This window comes from Rutidosis leptorrhynchoides, chromosome 8 (genome assembly GCF_046630445.1).
Source record: "Rutidosis leptorrhynchoides isolate AG116_Rl617_1_P2 chromosome 8, CSIRO_AGI_Rlap_v1, whole genome shotgun sequence".
Taxonomy (NCBI): domain Eukaryota; kingdom Viridiplantae; phylum Streptophyta; class Magnoliopsida; order Asterales; family Asteraceae; genus Rutidosis; species Rutidosis leptorrhynchoides.
Genome location: NC_092340.1, coordinates 203,102,755 through 203,121,170, shown reverse-complemented (window position 1 = coordinate 203,121,170; position 18,416 = coordinate 203,102,755). Strand labels below are relative to the sequence as shown.

Genomic DNA, 18,416 nt, shown 5'->3' with positions numbered 1-18,416 from the left:
TACACTCGATCGGACACGATGGGCGGGATATTTATATGTACGAATAATAGTTCATTTAACCGGACACGGGAATGGATTAATAGTCACTAGAATTATTAAAACAGGGGTGAAATTATGTACAAGGACACTTGGCATAATTGATAACAAAGTATTAAAACCTTGGGTTACACGCAATTGATATCCTGGTGTAATTATTAAACAAAGTATTAAAACCTTGTTACAGTTTAAGTCCCCAATTAGTTGGAATATTTGACTTCGGATATAAGGATAATTTGACGAGGACACTCGCACTTTATATTTATGACTGATGGACTGTTATGGACAAAAACCAGACGGGCATATTAAATAATCCAGGACAAAGAACAATTAACCCATGGGAATAAATAAATAATCAACACGTCAAACATCATGATTACGGAAGTTTAAATAAGCATAATATATTTTATTTCATTTTTCCTCGTACTTTTATTTATTGTCATTTTAATTATTATTATTTATTTTATATTGTTAGTTAAATATCGTCATTTACTTTACGCTTCGCTTAAAATATAAAATCGACAAACTAGTCATTAAACGGTAAAACCCCCTTTTATATATTATTAATATAATATATTTTGTACAAATATAATTGTTTAAAATATAGTGTGAAATAAGCCAGCTCCCTGTGGAACGAACCGGACTTACTAAAAACTATACTACTCTACGATTAGGTACACTGCCTATAGTGTTGTAGCAAGGTTTAGGTATATCCCATTTGTAAATAAATAATTAAAACTGGTGTAATTTGTAACGTATTTCGTAGTAAAATATAGTACTATCACGTACCCCCACGCTACCACATCAAGTTTTTGGCGTCGCTGCCGGGGAACTCGGCGAAACGCTATATTTTTAATATATATTTGTATACATATATTTATATATCATTTTTAGAAAAACAATAAAAAACAAAAAAAAAAAAAAAAAAAAACCTGGAACCCAGACCCATGCGATCGCATGAGCCGGGTGTTGTAAAGCCATGCGATCGCATGGCCTGATCTGACACTCCAGAAACCCTATTTCAGCATTTATTATGGGGTATTATTTATTATTATTATTATTTAGGGTTATTTATAATAATATTTAGTTTTAGTTTTAATTTAATTTGTAATTTAAGTTTTAATTAGTTTTATAATTATAAAAAAATTAATACTTTTATAAAATATATAATATAAAAATAATATTTTTATAAAATTTATATTTTTATCATTTTAATTACAATTTGTATTTTTATCGTTTATTCGTAATATTTGTATTTTATCGCTCGTACTTAGTTTTAAACTTAGTTTTTGCCGTTGTTATTTTTACTTCTTGATTTTTAGGCATTGCCGTAAAATCCCTTAAGTGCTTTTTCTTTAGACTAAGATTTAGATGCTTTAGAATTTTGCGACGCCATTTTTTAGATCTTAGTGCCTAATTAAGTTATTGCCGTTTTGGATATAGAATTCCTTTAAGCTTTAATACCTTTAGGCGTAACTTTTTAGATTTAATTTTTAGACTTTTAAGTTACGACGCGCTATTTTCTTATTTTTATTTTTCAACATTTTTCGACGCGCTCTTTTTCTTTCTTATTTCTCGCCATTCTAGTTTTTAGGACTTAGAATTTTCTCTATTTCTTCTCTAATAATTCAAAACGAAAAATTATTTTAAGCGGTTAAATTGATAGACATCCAAATTTTCTGCTTCGTAGTAATAGTTGGATTTGTTAGTGGCTGAGTTGTGAGCTTCCGATTTAAAGGATTCTGGCTCCCTGCTGCATCTATTGGCTATTCGAAACGTGGGCAAAAGCAGAAAAGTCTATTAATTTGATAACTTATATCATTTTTATATTTATAACTAATAGGATAATTAAAATTTGGTAATAAGCGCATTATGAAAAGTCTTGAAGATATTTTGGAAACTCTTTACGACATACGAAATCAATACTCTCAACCGAGTGTTGATGACAATTCGTTCGGTCAATCTTGGATCACGAATGACGAAACAATAACTGGTTGTGAAATCTGTGGAGATTATCACTCAACATGGGAATGTTGTTATTACGTTCCTATGAAAAATTATAAACCCATGGAACCTGAATGGAATGATTATGAAGAATACAATTCAAATTGGGATTATTCCCAAGAATATATCCAAACTCAACAACCAGAAGACGAGGAAAATTATGTGCCTGAAAATTCTTTAGATTATATGAAAATCAAACTCGAAGAACTCGATGCTCAAAATGAACAAATGAGAGAGTTTGTAAATCGGCAAGCTGAAACTCTATCAGATTACACACCTGTTGATCTGAGGAGTATTGTGCAATAAAATCTCATATCATCGAATTTTGATGAATTCGAGAGCTCCGAAATCACCAATTATCCCGATGATACTTTTTATTCAGCTTTACCAATTTCACAACATATCGACACATTAGCCTCTACCAACAAAATCATCAATCAATCAATAAATGAAGAAGAAGTAAGGGTGACAAATTGGTACTCTTGGGAAAACGATAACGTTGAAAATTTTACCCCCAAGACCAACATGGTGGGACCGATTAATGAAGAAGAATTTGCTTTGATCCCGGAATTCACCATTCCACAACCTTCCAACCCAATATTCTCAATAGACGAGTCATCTACTGAAGATGAACTACGGGTTGTAATAGATAATGACACCTTGGATTTCACCCAATTGGATAATAGAGGTGAAACCTTTGATCCCGAGAATAAAAGGAAGAAAACGTTAGGAATTGTCCGCCCTATAATATGTATGTCGATGTATATCGATCCATTTGACCAAGAACCAGAAAAGAGACATATCCATTTACTAAAAGCTACACTTAAAAAGAATTAAGTAGTGATATTCGGGTAGGTCTAAACTTTAAACCCATTGATATATTTTATACCACCCGAGATGTAAATAACTGGCTCACTATTTTAATTCGTGGAACTTATTCTACCGACTTCACATGTCGTCAGCTAAGTGTGGGGAAGTCTAACCCCACTTAACGTTAAATTAGGGGTTCGGGTTAGTGCATAACTCGTTAATAAAAATGCATGATTAGGGTAAAAGACGCTTTTTCAAATATTAGTAAACAGTTCAGAAAAGCAGCCATTTTTGAAAAAAAAAAGCATGTGTGATAAAACAAGAAGGAATGAACGATGAGGCGCGCCATCTATCATTCGACGAGCTTTGTAATTACAAACTGGGTATTTTTAATCACTTTTCTACACTTATCACCCTCGTGAATTTATAATTATAGTCTGATTTCATACAAATGAGGGCATTGCATGATCTCAAGTGTGGGGAAGGGTTATAAATTCTCTCGGGTTTACACTTAGTTTATTTGCCAAATTTTGTGAAAATTTGAAAAATTTTCAACTAAATGAATTCAAAATCATGTTTATACATATTTATGAACGATGAAAACTAGGTGTTAATACCGAAATTATCGTTACCTCGGAAAGGACATAAATTGAGAAACACCTCAAAACGCATGAATTCATTTAAAATGGAATATAGGAGAATAAAAAGGTAAAGAAAGAAACTAAGTGTGGGGAGAATGTACCAAGTTAATTAAAAACTATCTATCACATGTTTGTGCAAAGTTATTGTAGGTACTTTTGTTTTGGACTAAATTAACTGTTTTACCCGATGAAAGAAAAGAAAAAATGGATCTACACGATGAATCAATTCCATCATTAAAAGGAAGTAAAGTCTTCCGAAAAAGACACGCGTTTCTTGATTTAGGTCAGGAAGTTGTCGTCCAGACCAGCTGTAGGTTGACGAAAAATCTAGAAAAGTCATCACTAAAATCAGCAGGAAATCCACGGACCTCAGCATCAAACAGGGTCGCCAAGTGGTCAGACTTATCCTAACCATGAGAGGATCTGTCTCGTAAAATGGGGAGGACGCCGTGCAAATTAGCTTGATAAGACTAATGAATCAGATCCCCAGAAAGGATAATCTCCTTAAAAGATCAAAAATCAGCTTTTAAGACTGATATTACTCAATCCTTAAGATTGACCTTAAAGATTGAGAATTCAAACTCATGGAATTCAATGATATCTAAACTCGAGCTTGAACGAGAAAATATTTTGATCAAAAATTACAAACCGATTTGTTTTCTGAAAACCTATTTTCAATGCGTTCATTACCATTGAACGTAAAATCCTAGGAATTCACCTGGAATTCATTAGGTCACCTGAACCAAATCGGGTGTCAACCGTAAGAACGGTGGTTGCATAGCATGGTCGGAGACAAGACCTTGTGCCAGACCGAAAAAATTATAGGATGATCTTTACTATTGCTCCTACAAAGGATAGTACTAGCATCCGACACGTTTGTGGACCATAATTAAATGCATGTCATTAGACATTGCCTTAACAGTTTCTTGTTCATCGCTTTCCTTTACAACCGGACGGTAGTTTACCGAAAGGTAATATACGGAGCAAGTATACAGGACGTGTTGCTTTCCTAATACAAGGTTAGCAAGTGGGTGACACAAAACCATAAGTTTTGAGCTAAAATTTTCAAATCTGAAACCCACAAAACCCACAAAAATATTTTGCAACACCGGTGAAGGGTTATTCCGGAAAACTTATCTAGGGTAGAAGCTAGATTGAATTTTCAAAGATCAAATGTTTTCATAAAGATCCAATTTCCTTAAGGATCTACATTTTCATAGTCATGTGGGACTGTAAACCGCCTTTCAAATGTGCACTTTGCTTTGGAAACCGAAAGTAAATCGACTATTTGATTGCAAGTATCGTTGACCTAAACCCGAGGCAACTGTGGATGACACACCCACCTTTAACCATGGTTCTATCGTTACTATCATTGTTTATACCACCATATCAAAATCACTGATGTACAAAGTGTGATGAATAAAAAAGTGATTCATGTATGTTTTTATTTCAAGTTCTGTATTGCTTGAGGACAAGCAACGCTCAAGTGTGGGGATGTTTGATAAGGCTAAAAAGGAACATATATTTCATAGCAATATCCCTCCTAAATAATAGGTTTTCATATGTAATTGTATTATATTTTCATTGTAATTGTTTAAATAAATAAGTGCGAAGACAAAAGGCGAAAACGAAGATTTGAAGACACAAACGTCCAAAAAGCTCAAATGTTCAAGATACAATTCAAAAGGTTCAATTTATTGATGAAAAACGTCTAAAAATGACAAGAGTACAAGTTACAAAATGAAAAGTACAAGATATTAAATTGTACGCAAGGACGTTCGAAAATCCGGAACCGGGACATGAGTCAACTATCAACGCCCGACGCAATGGACCAAAAATTATGAGTCAACTATGCACAAGAATAAAATATAATATATAAATAATTATATAAATTATTTATATATTATAAATATATATATAATCATGTCGACAAGCTATGAGACAAAGGATCCTGAGCTGGATTTTCAAACTCCACGACTCGCGGAGTTTGAAGGCCAAAAACTCCACGACTCGCGGAGCTGTCAGAAATCAAAATGCCTATAAAAGGCCATGCATTCGTTCGATAAAAAATAATAAATAATAATAATATACTCCGTAAGATAATAAATAAATAAATATATAATATATATATATATATATATATATATATATATATATGTATATATATAGTATAGATTAGTGTTATATTAGATTAGTTCGGGTTATGTAAAAGTTATTTTTACGGGTTTTTGAAGTCGAAATTCTGTCCGTGTACCACTACGCGATAAATAATCAATGTAAGCTATGTTCTCCTTTTTTAAATTAATGTATCGTGCTTAAGTTATTATTATGCTTATTTGAGCCGAAGTAATCATGATGTTGGGCTAAATATTAAAGACGGGGTAATTGGGCTTTGTACCATAATTGGGGTTTGGACAAAAGAACGACACTTGTGGAAATTAGACTATGGGCTATTAATGGGCTTTATATTTGTTTAACTAAATGATAGTTTGTTAATTTTAATATAAAGATTTACAATTGGACGTCCCTATAAATAACCATATACACTCGATCGGACACAATGGGAGGGATATTTATATGTACGAATAATAGTTCATTTAACCGGACACGGGAATGGATTAATAGTCACTAGAATTATTAAAACAGGGGTGAAATTATGTACAAGGACACTTGGCATAATTGATAACAAAGTATTAAAACCTTGGGTTACACGCAGTTGATATCCTGGTGTAATTATTAAACAAAGTATTAAAACCTTGTTACAGTTTAAGTCCCCAATTAGTTGGAATATTTGACTTCGGATATAAGGATAATTTGACGAGGACACTCGCACTTTATATTTATGACTGATGGACTGTTATGGACAAAAACCAGACGGGCATATTAAATAATCCAGGACAAAGAACAATTAACCCATGGGAATAAATAAATAATCAACACGTCAAACATCATGATTACGGAAGTTTAAATAAGCATAATATATTTTATTTCATTTTTCCTCGTACTTTTATTTATTGTCATTTTAATTATTGTTATTTATTTTATATTGTTAGTTAAATATCGTCATTTACTTTACGCTTCGCTTAAAATATAAAATCGACAAACCGGTCATTAAACGGTAAAACCCCCTTTTATATATTATTAATATAATATATTTTGTACGAATATAATTGTTTAAAATATAGTGTGAAATAAGCCAGCTCCCTGTGGAACGAACCGGACTTACTAAAAACTATACTACTCTACGATTAGGTACACTGCCAATAGTGTTGTAGCAAGGTTTAGGTATATCCCATTTGTAAATAAATAATTAAAACTGGTGTAATTTGTAACGTATTTCGTAGTAAAATATAGTACTATCACGTACCCCCACGCTACCACATCATACCCGTAACAAGATCCGGGTCTTCCTGTGCCTCTTCCGCATTAATATTGAAAACTCTTCCGCGGCCTTGTCCATTCGTGTTCTCCTGGTTCGGGCAATTTCTAATAATGTGGCCCGGTTTTCCACATTTATAACAAACTACATTGGCATAACTTGCTCCGACACTACTTGCTCTGCCATTACTCGTTCCGACACCATTTGTTCCTTTCGTTCTGTTAACCCCTGGTCCGTAGACCTCACACTTCGCCGCGCTATGACCATTTCTTTTACACTTGTTGCAAAATTTGGTGCAGAACCCCGAGTGATACTTTTCACACCTTTGACATAGCTGCTTCTAATTGTTGTTGTTGTTGTTGCGGTTGTTATTGTTGTTGGGATGATTGTTGTAGTTGCTGTTGTTGTTGTTGTTGTTGTTGTTGGACCATTTGTTGTAGTTGCGATTGATGTTGCGATTGTTGGGATAATTGTTGCGATTATTATTGTAATTGCTGTAGTTGTTGTATTGGTGATTCTTATCACCGTTTTCCTCCCACTTTCTTTTGACTTGCTTCACATTGGCCTCTTCATCTGTCTGTTCTTTAATTCTTTCCTCAATCTGGTTCACTAGTTTGTGAGCCATTCTACATGCCTGTTGTATGGAGGCGGGCTCGTGTGAACTTATATCTTCTTGGATTCTTTCCGGTAATCCTTTCACAAACGCGTCGATCTTCTCTTCCTCATCTTCGAACGCTCCCGGACACAATAGGCACAATTCTGTGAATCGTCTTTCGTACGTGGTAATATCAAATCCTTGGGTTCGTAACCCTCTAAGTTCTGTCTTGAGCTTATTGACCTCGGTTCTGGGACGGTACTTCTCGTTCATCAAGTGCTTGAATGCTGACCACGGTAGTGCGTACGCATCATCTTGTCCCACTTGCTCTAGATAGGTATTCCACCATGTTAACGCAGAACCTATGAAGGTATGTGTAGCGTACTTCACTTTGTCCTCTTCAGTACACTTACTTATGGCAAACACTGATTCGACCTTCTCGGTCCACCGTTTCAATCCGATCGGTCCTTCGGTTCCATCAAATTCCAAAGGTTTGCAGGCAGTGAATTCTTTGTAGGTGCATCCTACACGATTTCCTGTACTGCTAGATCCAAGGTTATTGTTGGTATGTAGCGCAGCCTGTACTACGGCTATGTTTGAAGCTAGAAAAGTACGGAATTCCTCTTCATTCATATTCACGGTGTGTCGAGTAGTCGGTGCCATTTCCTTCAAAATAGTCAAATGGAACAAGTTAATCATACAGAATATTAAGAGTAGTTAATAGTATTTCGTAGCATAGTATGAACTCATTTATAAAAGCTTTTTCTTCATATTAGCATTTTATAAGTTTAAATTCGTGTAGTACCTACCCGTTAAGTTCATACTTAGTAGCTAATATACAATTCAACTACTACAATTCTATATGAAAAACTGATTATAATAATATTTCGTGTTCAAACATTTATACAATATTTTACAAACTTACAATACCGCTTATTTTACATAAAGCATGAAATATAGCACACAATAACTTTGATACAAGATAGTTGTGAAGATAATTCTAGCTAGTACACAAGTCGTTCAGCAAATGCAATAAAGACACGTAATTCATACGTCCAGAAACAAGTCATGCATTCTGGTTTTACTAGGACTACTTCCCATCCTTGGTCTTGTGGAACATAACCGTTATGGCCGTTGATAAGACAGCGTGTTGTAACGTCGTCAAGGGGACGAGGGTTACGTAATGACCAACAGTCTCGTAATAACCTAAAAACCTCATTTCTTACCCCAATTACCGACTCCGTCACTTGTGGAACGTTTTGTTTAATAGTTGTAGCCCGATGTTCTTTTTCTCACTTTGGTGAGAAGCGAACATTACTAACCCGTAAGCATAGCATGCTTCTTTATGTTGCATTTTAGCCGCTTTTTCTAAATCATGAAGTCCTATATTCGGATACATTGAGTCAAAATAATTTCTTAACCCGTTGCGTAAAATAGCATTTGGGTTCCCCGCAATATATGCGTCAAAGTAAACACATCGTAACTTATGGGTTTCCCAATGTGATATCCCCCATCTTTCAAACGAAAGTATCTTATAAACCAAGACATTTTTCGAACGTTCTTCGAATGTCTTACAAACTGATTTCGCCGTAAATAGTTGTGCCAAAGAATTCTGACCGACTCTAGACAAGATTTCATCAACCATGTCTCCGGGTAGGTCTCTTAAAATATTGGGTTGTCTATCCATTTTGTGTTTTTATACTGTAAAATAGACAAGAGTTAGTGATGCGTGATTATGACTTTTAAAACGCAGTTTAGAACAAGCTTTCTTCACCCAACAGATCTGAAACTAAACACCCAATTGGTAACAGTAACAGCCCCAAAACAGAGTATAAAACTCTGAAATAAGAACACAAGGATAGAGAATCTAAACCCTTAATTGATAAAGATACCACCACAATTAGAGATCTAGAAACACTCCAAATCTTCAACTACAGCTGATAAAGATTCCACCACAACTATAATATCAGATATGAAGATTTAGATTTCACCACAATGTTTGATAAAGTAACACCACAAACACTGATAAAGAAACCACTCTTAGCCACCGGAATCAAAGATTCGTAAAGACACAGAGATTTTGTAAATAGATAAGCTCTATCAAACTTTTCATTCAATCATTAACCAAGTTTTACAATTACAAGAACTCTCTATTTATAGTAGAAGCTTAACAGCTATTTTCTAAATAAGACAAAAACATAAAAAGGAAATGGAGACAAAAAAGGACAAACAATTACAAATTAGCCAATAAGAATAAAGGACACAATCTGTAAAAAGCCTGCCATTTGTTAGTGCTCCTTCCCATGATAAAAGCATCCAATGATAAATGGGAGTCTTCCTTGGACAGCTAACATTCTTCTAGAACAGCCACACACGTGTTAAGCACATGACCTGATCGGTTTATTGAAAAGCAGAAGTAAACTTGAATTGTATCAGCAAGTTGGCCATTCAGACAGAAAATAGCATCGCGTGCTGGTTGTACTAGAGTTTCGTGTGCTGATTGAACTAAAATTCTTTAGCTGGTTGAACTAGCTGGTTCGCCTAAGCATAACTTTGCTGGTTCGATTTGCTGGTTACCCGGCTGAGTGAATTAAAGCTTTACTGGCTGAACTAAACTCATTTGCTGGTCCGGCTAGCTGGTTCTTCTTCGTTGCTGGCTTGCCTTCAACTATCAAAAACTTTATTCATGAAAACATAACTACTTCAGTTTAAGGACTGAAGTAGGGTCACCCCTGAGCTTCTTGAACCAGCTCCAAAAATAATTAGATGATACGAAATAGATGGCAACATGACCATTGCTTGGCCTGATTCGGGTGTAACATCTTTTGAGCTCGAGCTGGCTGTGTTGCTGGTTACATTGCCCAGCTCACCCGCATCATCCTCTCCCTCTAAAAAGGAACTTGACCTCAAGTTCTCGAGGTTGTCATCTTCCAAGTAGGGCATCAAATCACCAACATTAAAAGTGCTATACACAGCAGTATCACCAGGCAGCTCGACCTTGTAAGCATTATCACCAACTTTTTCCAACACTTTAAATGGACCCTCAGCTCTTGGCATCAGCTTGTTCTTCCTTTTTGCTGGGAACCTTTCCTTCCTTAGATGAATCCAAACAAGATCACCAGGAACAAAAGTGGGCTGCTTTCTGTGCTGGTTAGCTTTAGCCTTGTATTGCTGGTTGGTCTTCTCAATTTTGCCCTCACTTGCTCATACAGCTTCTTCATTTCTTTGGCCTTTGCTACTGCATCAACACTTACCTTAGGCCCAATTGCAAAAGGAATCAGATCAATGGGTGTGAGTGGATTTGCACCATAGCAGATTTCAAATGGTGATTTTCCTGTGGAGTAATTAGGGGCTCTGTTAAAAGCAAATTCAGCTTGAGCAAGCTTCAAATCCCACTCCTTCAAACTTTTCTTCACAAGTGCCCTTAGCAACATTCCCACAGTTCTATTGGTAACTTCAGTTTGACCATCAGTTTGGGGATGGTGAGAAGTGCTGAATAAAAGCTTTGTTCCAAGCAGCTTCCATAATGTCTTCCAAAAATAGCTTAAGAACTTTGTATCTCGATCAGACACAATGGTTTTGGGAACTCCATGAAGACGAACAATTTCTTTGAAGAATAAAGTAGCAACAACAGTAGCATCATTGGTTTTGTTGCAGGCTATGAAATGAGCCATCTTTGAAAACCTGTCAACAACAACCATAATAGAATCTTTGCCTCGCTGAGTCCTTGGTAAAGCAACAATGAAATCCATGCTCAAATCTTCCCATGGCTGGTTGGGAACAGGAAGAGGAGTATATAAACCCTTGTGAAAAGTTGACTTAGCTTGACAGCAGGTAGCACAACGATTAATCACAGCTTTGACATCTTTATCCATACATGGCCAGTAGAAGTGTTCACTTAGGATATCCAATGTCTTGTTAATCCTAAAATGACCAGCTAAACCACCTCCATGTGCTTCTCTAATCAGCAACTCCCTGATTGAATCTTTTGGGATGCACAATCTGCTGCCCTTGAATAGAAAACCATCTTGCTCAATATAATCTCTTTTGGACTCAGCAGGAGAACAGTTCAAAATAGGAGCAAAGTCTGGATCAGCTTCATATAACTCCTTAACAAATGAAAATCCAAGAACTCTAGCTTCCAGAATTGACAACAAAGAATATCTTCTTGAAAGAGCATCAGCAACAACATTAGAAGTACCAGCCTTGTGTTTAGACACAAAGGAGTACATCTGCAAGAATTCAACCCATTTTGCATGCCTTGGATTTAATTTGTGCTGCCCATTAATGTATTTTAATGCTTCATGATCAGAAAAGAGAACAAACTGCCTTGGCTTCAAATAATGTGACCAATGATCAACAGCTCGAATGATGGCATAAAACTCTTTATCATAAGTGCTATAATTCAGCTTTGACCCATTTAGCTTTTCACTGAAATAAGCTACTGGTCTTTTTCCTTGCACTAGCACAGCTCCAATGCCAACACCACTTGCATCACATTCAAGTTCAAACAACATATCAAAATTAGGCAAAGCAAGTATAGGTGCTGAACTTAGCTTCTCTTTCAATGATTCAAATGCTGATTGGGCAGAACTAGACCATTCAAATACCCCTTTCTTCATACAATCAGTAATTGGAGCAACAATTGTGGAGAAGTCTTTGATAAATCTTCTATAAAATGAAGCTAAACCATGAAAACTTCTGACTTCAGTGATGGTAGAAGGACTAGGCCATGATCTGATTGCTTTCACCTTAGATGGATCCATTGAAATGCCTTCTTCAGAAACCACATATCCAAGAAACACTACTTTGCTGACAAAGAAATCACACTTCTCCAGCTTTGCATATAACTGATTCTGCCTTAATAGCTCAAATACTTTCCTCAGATGATCCAAGTATTCTTCTTTAGTTTTTGAGTACACTAGGATGTCATCAAAGTAAACAACCACAAACTGACCAATAAGTGGCCTGAGCACTTCATTCATAAGCCTCATGAATGTGCTGGGTGCATTAGACAACCCAAAAGGCATAACCAACCACTCGAATAATCCACCTTTGATCTTGAAAGCTGTCTTCCATTCATCTCCTTCTTTCATTCGAATCTGATGATACCCACTTCTAAGATCAACTTTGGAAAACACACAAGAACCATGCAGCTCATCTAGCATATCATCTAATCTAGGTATGGGATACCTATACTTGATGGTGATGTTGTTAATAGCTCGGCTGTCTACACACATTCTCATAGAACCATCTTTCTTTGGAACCAGCAAAGCTGGTACTGAACAAGGACTCATGCTGGTTCTAACATATCCCTTGGCAACCAACTCATTAACTTGCTTTTCTAATTCTTTTGCTTCATGAGGGGAACATCGATAAGCTGCTTTATTAGGAAGAACAGATCCAGGTACAAGATCAATTTGATGTTCAATACCCCTGATTGGTGGTAAACCAGTAGGTAACTCAGTAGGAAACACAACAGTAAATTCGGATAACAATGGCTTTACCCTAGCTGGTATTTCATCATGCTGGTTCAACTCATCACTTTCAACCATCAGCAATAAATAAGCACCAGCACCACCCTTTAACTCAGTATCAACTTCAGCTTGAGTCATAAACAAAGTTTTATCATTCTTAACAGTAGGGTCAGCTCTAGGTATTTCACTAGGCTTTAAAGAAGTGAGGGTGATCTTCTTTCCATTCACATACAGCGAGTAAGTATTTTGATGTCCATTATGATAGACATACTTATCAAACAACCAAGGTCTACCAAGCAGCAAATGACAAGCATCCATAGGAATAACATCACAAGTAATCTCATCTTGATAAACAGTACCAATAGAAAATGGAACAGTAACTTGGCGAGTAACCTTTACCTCACTGCCTTGGTTAAGCCATTGAAGTTTGTATGGATGAGGATGCTTCTTTGTAACCAGCTCAAGCTTTTCCACCATGTGAGCAGATGCTGCGTTTGTACAGCTGCCTCCATCAACAATCAGGCTGCACACTTTACCCTTGACTGTGCATCTTGAATGAAAGATGTTTTCTCGCTGGCTCTTATCTTCAATAGTCTCAGCTGAGTGCATCACTCTTCGAACCACTAAAAACTCTCCAATATCAGCAACAACAAACTCTTCACTATCAGACTCATCATATGCTGGTTCAGTTTCAAAACCCCCTTCCAAATCTTCAATCTCCCTTAGTGTAAGAGCACGCTGGTTAGGACATTGAGCTTGAAAATGCCCAAATCCATGGCACTTGAAGCATTTTCTTCTATCATCTTTAGGACCAGCTACAACCTGCTCTTTGCCTTTAGATACTTTGGATGCTGCCTCATTATGCCTAGGCAGCATAGATGATTGACCCTTCATAGGCAGCACAGCTGGCTTGGAATAAGACTTAAAATTAATTTTCTTTTTTGCTTGTTTCTCTACTTGAATAGCCAGCTTGCAATCACTCTCAAAAGTCCATAGAGGCTGCATTTCAACTTGATCAGCAATAGAAGCATTTAAGCCTCCAACGAATCTTGCTATAGTGTGTTCTTCAGCTTCTTTAACATTTGTACGAATCTTGAGCTGCTCAAACTCTCTGATGTAATCAACAACATTCATGCTGCCTTGCTTGAGTGTATTCATCTGGATATACAGCTCTTGCTTGTAAGCTTGAGGAACAAACCTCTTTTGCATACACTCTTTTAACTTGGACCAGGTTTTGATTGTTTTCTTCCCTTCATATTGCCTTTCTTTTTTTAGATTATCATACCACATTGAAGCATACTTCTTTAATCTGATTACAGCAACTTTAAAGGCCTTTTTATCATCATAGCCTTTAACCTCCATAATTCTATCCATGGCCTGAACCCATTCAAAGTAATCTTCAGGATTAGAGGACCCTTCAAAATCAGGTGGATCTATCTTGATATCTTTCAAATCATCAGCCTTTTTCCTATGCCTTCTTCTTCTTTGTGAAGAAGCATGAGATCCATCAGTAGATTGGCTACCATCCTCAGATTCAGTACTAGAAGACACAATAGTTGTATCTCCATTTTCAGATCTAATTCTATTTCTTCTTGGAACACCATCTTCCAACAAGTTAACCATTCTTTCCATCTGATGTTGTAGAGCTTCAATAGCTCTATCTCTTCTAAGATTATGAGCTTCTTTAAGAGTCATATTCCTTGGAATATCAGCCATTTCAAATATCAGATCTGAAATAGACCTTTAGCAATAAATAGAAACCCAGATCTGAAATAAAGCTTAACAGCTCTAAAACAGAGTATGAACTGAAACAACAATAAAAATGATAAGAAAGCTTCGATTTGAACAACCTAAGCTCTGATACCACTTTGATGCTTGATTATGACTTTTAAAACGCAGTTTAGAACAAGCTTTCTTCACCCAACAGATCTGAAACTAAACACCCAATTGGTAACAGTAACAGCCTCAAAACAGAGTATAAAACTCTGAAATAAGAACACAAGGATAGAGAATCTAAACCCTTAATTGATAAAGATACCACCACAATTAGAGATCTAGAAACACTCCAAATCTTCAACTACAGCTGATAAAGATTCCACCACAACTATAATATCAGATATGAAGATTTGGATTTCACCACAATGTTTGATAAAGTAACACCACAAACACTGATAAAGAAACCACTCTTAGCCACCGGAATCAAAGATTCGTAAAGACACAGAGATTTTGTAAATAGATAAGCTCTATCAAACTTTTCATTCAATCATTAACCAAGTTTTACAATTACAAGAACTCTCTATTTATAGTAGAAGCTTAACAGCTATTTTCTAAATAAGACAAAAACATAAAAAGGAAATGGAGACAAAAAAGGACAAACAATTACAAATTAGCCAATAAGAATAAAGGACACAATCTGCAAAAAGCCTGCCATTTGTTAGTGCTCCTTCCCATGATAAAAGCATCCAATGATAAATGGGAGTCTTCCTTGGACAGCTAACATTCTTCTAGAACAGCCACACACGTGTTAAGCACATGACCTGACCGGTTTATTGAAAAGCAGAAGTAAACTTGAATTGTATCAGCAAGTTGGCCATTCAGACATAAAATAGCATCGCGTGCTGGTTGTACTAGAGTTTCGTGTGCTGATTGAACTAAAATTCTTTAGCTGGTTGAACTAGCTGGTTCGCCTAAGCATAACTTTGCTGGTTCGATTTGCTGGTTACCCGGCTGAGTGAATTAAAGCTTTACTGGCTGAACTAAACTCATTTGCTGGTCCGACTAGCTGGTTCTTCTTCGTTGCTGGCTTGCCTTCAACTATCAAAAACTTTATTCATGAAAACATAACTACTTCAGTTTAAGGACTGAAGTAGGGTCACCCCTGAGCTTCTTGAACCAGCTCCAAAAACACTTAGATGATACGAAATAGATGGCAACACGACCATTGCTTGGCCTGATTCGGGTGTAACATCTTTTGAGCTCGAGCTGGTTGTGTTGCTGGTAACATTGCCCAGCTCACCCGCATTAGTTAGATTCATAAAAAAAAATATTTATTAATACAAGCAATTTTTACATATATCATAAAGCATAAGCACACTATATTACATATATTACACCACACGAATATAACTATCTTATTCCGACTCGCTCGTTTCTTCTTCTTCGGTTTTGGTTCGTTTTGCCAAGTTTCTAGGGATATATGATGTTCCCCTAATACGAGCTGTCGTTTTCCACAACGGTTTAGAAAAACCTGGTGGTTTAGAGGTTCCCGGGTCATTGTTACAACTTAAGGGCTTCGGGGGTTGACGATACATATAAAGTTCATCGGGGTTGGAATTAGATTTCTCTATTTTTATGCCCTTTTCCTTATTATTTTCTTTTGCCTTTTTAAATTCAGTTTGGGGTAATTTCTATAACATCATCGGAATTCTCGTCGGAATCCGATTCATCGGAGAATTGGTAATCCTCCCAATATTTTGCTTCCTTGGCGAAAACACCATTGACCATAATTAACCTTGGTCGGTTGGTTGAGGATTTTCTTTTACTTAACCGTTTTATTATTTCCCCCACTGGTTCTATTTCTTCTTCCGGTTCCGACTCTTCTTCCGGTTCCTCTTCGGGAACTTGTGAATCAGTCCACGAATCATTCCAATTTACATTTGGCTCTTCATTATTATTAGGTGAGTCAATGGGACTTGTTCTAGAGGTAGACATCTATCACATAATATCAAACAAATTAAGAGATTAATATATCACATAATATTCACATGTTAAAAATATATAGTTTCCAACAAAATTTGTTAAGCAATCATTTTTCAAGTAAACACAGTCGAAGTCCATACTCACTAATGCATCCTAACAAACTCGATAAGACACACTAATGCAAAATTCTGGTTCTCTAAGACCAACGCTCGGATACCAACTGAAATGTCCCGTTCTTATTGATTAAAAATGTTCCATATTAATTGATTTCGTTGCGAGGTTTTGACCTCTATATGAGACGTTTTTCAAAGACTGCATTCATTTTAAAACAAACCATAACCTTTATTTCATCAATAAAGGTTTAAAAAGCTTTACGTAGATTATCAAATAATGATAATCTAAAATATCCCGTTTACACACGACCATTACATAATGGTTTACAATACAAATATGTTACAACAAAATAAGTTTCTTGAATGCAGTTTTTACACAATATCATACAAGCATGGAATCCAAATCTCGTCCTTATTTAAGTATGCGACAGCGGAAGCTCTTAATAATCACCTGAGAATAAACATGCTTAAAACGTCAACAAAAATGTTGGTGAGCTATAGGTTTAACCTATATATTATCAAATCATAATAATAATAGACCACAAGATTTCATATTTCAATATACATCCCATACATAGAGATAAAAATTATTCATATGGTGAACACCTGGTAACCGACATTAACAAGATGCATGTATAAGAATATCCCCATCATTCCGGGACACCCTTCGGATATGATATAAATTTTGAAGTACTAAAGCATCCGGTACTTTGGATGGGGTTTGTTAGGCCCAATAGATCTATCTTTAGGATTCGCGTCAATTAGGGTGTCTGTTCCCTAATTCTTAGATTACCAGACTTAATAAAAAGGGGCATATTCGATTTCGATAATTCAACCATAGAATGTAGTTTCACGTACTTGTGTCTATTTTGTAAATCATTTATAAAACCTGCATGTATTCTCATCCCAAAAATATTAGATTTTAAAAGTGGGACTATAACTCACTTTCACAGATTTTTACTTTGTCGGAAAGTAAGACTTGGCCACTGGTTGATTCACGAACCTATAACAATATATACATATATATCACAGTATGTTCAAAATATATTTACAACACTTTTAATATATTTTGATGTTTTAAGTTTATTAAGTCAGCTGTCCTCGTTAGTAACCTACAACTAGTTGTCCACAGTTAGATGTACAGAAATAAATCGATAAATATTATCTTGAATCAATCCACGACCCAGTGTATATGTATCTCAGTATTGATCACAACTCAAACTATATATATTTTGGAATCAACCTCAACCCTGTATAGCTAACTCCAACATTCACATATAGAGTGTCTATGGTTGTTCCGAAATATATATAGATGTGTCGACATGATAGGTCGAAACATTGTATACGTGTCTATAGTATCTCAAGATTACATAATATACAATACAAGTTGATTAAGTTATGGTTGGAATAGATTTGTTACCAATTTTCACGTAGCTAAAATGAGAAAAATTATCCAATCTTGTTTTACCCATAACTTCTTCATTTTAAATCCGTTTTGAGTGAATCAAATTGCTATGGTTTCATATTGAACTCTATTTTATGAATCTAAACATAAAAAGTATAGGTGTATAGTCATAAAAATAAGTTACAAGTCGTTTTTGTAAAGGTAGTCATTTCAGTCGAAAGAACGACGTCTAGATGACCATTTTAGAAAACATACTT

General features: G+C 35.7%; 1 protein-coding gene across 1 annotated transcript in view; it reads right to left on the bottom strand.

Annotated features, from left to right (window-relative positions):
- Positions 1–14,232, bottom strand: part of LOC139864003 (uncharacterized) — a 53,660-nt gene extending 39,428 nt beyond the window's left edge. The window contains exons 1-5 of the mRNA XM_071852597.1: positions 13,210–14,232; positions 12,702–12,966; positions 11,621–12,269; positions 10,735–11,509; positions 10,322–10,600 (exon numbers count right to left, since the gene is read on the bottom strand). Coding sequence (XP_071708698.1) covers positions 10,322–10,600; positions 10,735–11,509; positions 11,621–12,269; positions 12,702–12,966; positions 13,210–14,232 — 2,991 coding nt within the window. The remainder of the gene's footprint in view (positions 1–10,321; positions 10,601–10,734; positions 11,510–11,620; positions 12,270–12,701; positions 12,967–13,209) is intronic.
- Between the last annotated feature and the right edge of the window lie 4,184 nt (positions 14,233–18,416).